At 44.2% G+C, this 5,432-nt stretch overlaps 3 protein-coding genes across 3 annotated transcripts in view; 1 reads left to right on the top strand and 2 right to left on the bottom strand.

Moving 5' to 3' along the window:
* Nucleotides 1-1,044: 1,044 nt before the first annotated feature.
* On the bottom strand, nt 1,045-1,853 carry PHALS_09633 (uncharacterized protein; the record flags this gene model as incomplete). The annotated part of the gene is made up of 3 exons (XM_024724923.1): nt 1,045-1,079; nt 1,145-1,531; nt 1,781-1,853. The coding sequence occupies 3 exons, from the start codon at nt 1,851-1,853 to the stop codon at nt 1,045-1,047; spliced, it is 495 nt and encodes a 164-aa protein (XP_024575751.1).
* Nucleotides 1,854-1,899: 46 nt separating this feature from the next.
* Nucleotides 1,900-2,961, top strand: PHALS_09634 (tkl protein kinase; the record flags this gene model as incomplete). Its single annotated transcript, XM_024724924.1, has 1 exon — nt 1,900-2,961. The coding sequence occupies one exon, from the start codon at nt 1,900-1,902 to the stop codon at nt 2,959-2,961; it is 1,062 nt and encodes a 353-aa protein (XP_024575752.1).
* Nucleotides 2,962-3,564: 603 nt separating this feature from the next.
* PHALS_09635 (Conserved protein Mo25) overlaps nt 3,565-5,432 on the bottom strand; it is a gene marked incomplete at both ends in the record, with an annotated part of 3,171 nt that continues 1,303 nt past the window's right edge. The window contains 7 exons of the mRNA XM_024724925.1: nt 3,565-3,595; nt 3,665-3,681; nt 3,955-4,037; nt 4,101-4,288; nt 4,362-4,669; nt 4,748-5,071; nt 5,151-5,282. Coding sequence (XP_024575753.1) covers nt 3,565-3,595; nt 3,665-3,681; nt 3,955-4,037; nt 4,101-4,288; nt 4,362-4,669; nt 4,748-5,071; nt 5,151-5,282 — 1,083 coding nt within the window. The remainder of the gene's footprint in view (nt 3,596-3,664; nt 3,682-3,954; nt 4,038-4,100; nt 4,289-4,361; nt 4,670-4,747; nt 5,072-5,150; nt 5,283-5,432) is intronic.

The raw sequence follows: 5,432 nt of genomic DNA on the forward strand, positions 1-5,432 counted from the left end.
CTCTATTCGGGACTGGACTCTAATCGGGAAAATCCGTTAATATGGAATGACATATTCCGTTACATTGGACGTGGTAAGGGTACTATTTGTACACAAATATTACATTAGTCTGGATAAAATTAATCCTCAATTTGTGTGAATCTTGAAATAGCAGAACAATTTAGGCGACTAGTTACTGAAGAGGCTCTCGGTCCCGCACCTAGTTGGATCGTGCGAACCTGTGTGCGTTTTTCAACGCAGACTCTTCAGAATTTTAAGTTTTCTATAACTTTGGTGTATCATATGTTGTATAATTGCGAAAAAGGGTACACCTCGTTACAAATTGCCTCACTATCGTACTTTACATACAAGCAATAATTCTTGAGAGCACAGACCTTTCGCTTCAAATTTCATAAACATGCGCCGTGGATGCTTTTCTTGCCTTTTTACCAACCGGGGGCACACTTACGAAAAGATGCATAGACTTTGCGTAATCTTTGCGCGAGAAGGAATACGTAGAAAGTACTATTTCCGGATGTTTGCGTCAATGATTATGACATCAATAGAATCTAAAGAAACGAAGCTGGCGCGCACGGTCAGCCTGAGTGTTGCAAGATAACGTATGATGGTGTTGTTTATTGGATCAACCTTGCTGTATGTGAGAATGTCGTTGTTTAGCCATTCCCTCAAAATACTGTACGCGAATCTATGAACCTTGAGGACAAGACCATAAGGGATTAACTCTCAACCCACTTGGCTGTCGACCACAATCTGCCCAAGGCGATCATTGCAGCCGGCTGTCTCAAACTGCATTGCAGGCATCGCGCCTTTCCGCCCAGTGTAGCATTTCATACTATTTGTAGTTTCGAGCAAAAAAGATCCATATATTTTGTGTCATAATCAAAACGGCGTAAATTAATCAGAATAATGTATTGTACGTAATGTACGCAGTTCGTAAAAAGTACTTTACAGAATATACGTTTTGCACAAAATGACATCTCATCCTGAACGACGTTGCGCGGTCTTGAGTTTTTGGCTTTATCTCAACTTTACTGAAGTGACATCTCAAACTTCCGGTGAGAAGTTTGACGATTTCGTTGCTACACAGAAGCAAGCTTCACGTTAACATAAGCTGATGCAGATACAGGATCAAGTACTTCATCACCTTCGACGGCTCCGACTACTGCACCTTCGACCGCAGCGCCCACATTGCCAGACCCAACGAATCCAAATACTTCTGAACTCATCCCAACATCGTCACCCACAATCGCTCCTACAACTGCTCCCACGGTTGCTCCAACAACTGCTCCCACGGTTGCTCCAACAACTGCGCCCACGACTGCTCCAACAACTGCGCCCACGACTGCTCCAACAACTGCTCCCACAAATGCTCCCACGACTGCTCCCACAGCTACTCCGACAATATCTCCTACAAATGTGCCTACAACACCTCCTACTATAGCTCCTACTATTGCTCCTACAATAGCTCCAAGCCGTACACCACTAATTCCACCAACAGCTCCAGACAGCACGACAGCATCGCCTCCGCCAGCTACAAAAATTGAGGCGCCGATCGTTGATACCTACAACTCGTCAACGCTTCCTCCTGGAGTGGATACGAGTATGCTTAATGGTGCTGAACTCGTGGCGGTAGAGGTTACAGAAACAACACAGGAAGACGGCACCCACTCTTATAGCTACGTAATTATTACGAGAAGTGGCGGCACGGAAAATACGATTGAATTAAGCCCAACCACAGACTCCGCCGCCAGCCTTAATGACGGGAACTCGGCAAACTCACCAAGCGGAGACTCAGACAACAGTGATTCGACATCGTCCAGCTCCGTCAGTACGGGTGCTATGTTTGGAATCATTGGTGCGGCCGTGATTTTGATAATTCTGTTATTTGCATTCTTCATTATGCGGCGGCGGCGAGATACGCACCGTCTTAGCAGCGCTTCGGCCGATGACTTGGTAGAGTCTCCTGTATATGGCAAGCAAATACGCCACACTAGGTCCCCAGCAGACACAGAATACCATGATATAACTGCAAACTCACGCTCATCCGGGGCAACGATACCCGATGGCAAACAACATCAAGACTCGCTGTGCGAAAATCCTGTCATTCTGGCATCGAGAATTCCAATTGACCGCATCAATTTAGGAGCCGTGATTGGACATGGAGGATTCGGTGAAGTGTATCGTGGTCGATATCGAGACCAGGACGTAGCTATAAAAACGCTGCTACCCGATAAGCGAAAGGATCTCAAACACATCCAAGCGTTCTTGTCCGAGGTGCTGCTCATGGCAACCATGGATCATCCACACATTGTGCAATTTATTGGAGTAGCGTGGGAATCCTTAAGTGACCTTTTCTGCGTGACCGAGTTGATGACAGGTGGAGATCTCCGTTCGCTATTAAAAGACTATCACGATAATAGATTTCCTCAGGGCATGAACTCTGACAAGATGCGGATCGCGTACCAGGTGGCTTTCGCATTGACATATCTACACTCGATGGACCCCGTAGTGTTGCATCGGGACCTTAAGTCACGTAACATTCTTCTGACGAATAACTTGGACGCAAAAATTACAGATTTTGGCGCTTCACGCGTTCGCTCTGATGTGACGATGACTGCTGGCGTGGGAAGTTCACTGTGGATGGCGCCTGAGGTGATGATGGGTATGCGCTACGGCGAAAAAGCCGATGTTTTCTCGTTGGGAGTGGTGATTTCAGAGCTGGATACGCATGAACTGCCGTACTCTCATGCGAAGGAGAGCAGTAGCGGACATCCGCTGCCAGACACAGCAGTGCTGCAGATGGTTTCGCTGGGAAAACTGCGTGTGCAGTTTTCACCTTTCATGGCTCCTGATCTGGCTCGATTTGTGGATAGCTGCTTAAACATCGACCCTCGATTGCGACCTACTGCAGCCGAGGTACTCTACTTTTTGCAAGTCGCGAGTCGGCAGCTCAAATATTGAGTAATATGGTATCAATACTGGGTTTGATTACACGTTACTGCTCGCATTTACTTCTGGCTTTTTTTTTCGCATCCTATTGTAGTCCAGTATAACGTTACCTTCAAACCTCATATTTGTATCTGAATAGTGCTCGCAAGTGCGAAGATAACTTAAAACTAATGGCTATACTATAAATTCCCGTCAAGCCATTGCGAAGAACATGTTACTTGTCTGCTTTTTGGGTTACGCAAATTTGCTTGCACGCTCAATACTGAATGATTATTCAGCTCAAGGTTAGAAATTAAGTTGCTGCTAGGTCTATCTCCAGCGAAATGAATGTTCGTGAAGAGCGGTTGACTGGGCAAAGTACAAAGCATTACTTGGAAGCCGATAAGAGCCGAGGGTGAAGCGGCCACCGCACCGTATAATATCGCAGACGTCGCATAAGTCTCTCATGAGTTATCTTAATAAGGATATGTGAGAATATATCGTCACCGGTAACAAGTCAGTCACAGTAATATTATGCAGAAAATTTTTATCCGTAATAAAAGAATGCCAACACCACGGAGCATCCTGCTAGAACGGAAGTATTGCAACTGACATGTAAGTAATAGTATGGCGGTACTATGCTGCCGACATCATCGCCATACAGAAGCTATTAAAAAAGCAAATTTAGTCAGGAATCAGCTACTTCAGACGGATTGACCAAAGGCCTTACACTTACGAAAAGGCATGAATAAACTGCAACACAGATTATAATTGTTGATTTCCTTGCCTCATTTGCGATGTTGGCAGGAAATATTTTTGTTCTATCTTTTAAAGATGTATTTTCAAAGTAGTTGTCAAATCAGACTTATTAGCAAACACCGATAAGCTGCTTTGAGATTTGATATGAAAACAAGAAGCAAAGTATCTTTTTCCAGTTTTTTTGCAGTATAGACACACTATTTGACCCCGCATCGACATTAAGTTCCGTTCTTATTACTGCGACGTTGGTGCAGAAGGAGTAACGACCGCTTCAGAGGCAGCTTCGCCAATCGTAAGACCCTCAAGGGTCCTGATCAGCAGAGCCTTTTCCTCAATGAATTGCGGGTCCTCTATAATATCACAATGTGAACATTAGGTCAGAGGGACACAAGATATTTACCATTCAATCATACCTTTGCTGTTCTGAAAATTTTTGAGATATGCGATAAGCTTCTCACGGTTATTCACAAGGATCACGGAGATCGCTTCAGGCTTTTTGGGGTTAGCAACGAACACTTTGAAGACGTGAAAGGCCTCGAACTGGATGTTTGCACTCGTGTCACGTAACAGATTCATCATCATCTTCAAATTTTCCTTTTCCCTTAAAAATACAATTGCAGCATAAGTCTAACGTTCTGCTTTGAATTTTGGAAAAATGTATCAAGCGGACTAACCCAATGTATTTCATCATGATGTCAAAATTGGAGCGGTCAAGTAGAATCTCTCCAAGTAGCTTTAACGATTGCCGTCTCGTGACATAGTTCTCAGACATAAGCAAGCAATTGTACTTGGTGAATACCACGTCAAATTTGGACGTGAGAAATGTAGCAGCCAGTGTCTTATGACGCGTAAATAGATCCTTGAACGTTGCAAATGCATCCGAACCAACCTCAAAGTTAGGCAGATGAACGTATACATCAAAGAACCTCCATAAGTCAGCTGAATACAAAATTTTTCCTGCCAGAACCTCGTGGCGAATCAGCTACAACATGTCAAAACACAAAAAATGAGCAGATTTTTTCAAATGCTTTAAATGCTTCAAATGTTTCAACGAGCATACCTCACGCAGCATTGTACCGCAATTAAGCGCCACCTCAGGATTCTCATAACCCGCTACAAGTGCTGACAAAATTTCAGGTTTATGCTCCACATAGCTTACAAAACCTGCGAGATCACGTCGCATAAGATTGTTGTACACCTGTGCAAACTGTTTGCGCGCCTCGAAAGGTAACTTGTCCAGTCTCGAAATTAGCTTAGGAATGAGGCCACTGGCTATCAGGAGCTCTGCCAGCTGCACGCATTTTTCTAATTTCGCCTCCTGTTCTCCATCTCCATATAACAGTACTTTCATTTCGCTAAGACGCTTCGTGATTACTTCCACGGGCTAACATCACATAAATAAACGGAAAGGGAAATGTAAATAGTGCGCTCACAGCAGACGATTGCACTTCGAGCTTACTTACTGTTCCGTCCTTGGCAGGCTTTGCGGGTGCCAGGGGATCCGCTAATGCATCCTTTAATAGCTTCACCAGTTGGTCAGGTGTTTTCCGGCGCGAAAAGAGCGACATTTTGGTGGAAGGCAAACTAGCCTTACACTAAACAATTTTACAAAAACTGTGAATTTACTTTGGCCCAAGTTTTATAACGCATATATGTTTTACTTTTGTGACAGACGGCTGCCATATTATACTATTCTGCAATACGTTATCCTAATCAAACGAAAGCAATCCCGTGTTTATAGCTTA

This window comes from Plasmopara halstedii (genome assembly GCF_900000015.1).
Source record: "Plasmopara halstedii genome assembly, contig: Scaffold_430, whole genome shotgun sequence".
In the NCBI taxonomy this organism is placed as follows: domain Eukaryota; phylum Oomycota; class Peronosporomycetes; order Peronosporales; family Peronosporaceae; genus Plasmopara; species Plasmopara halstedii.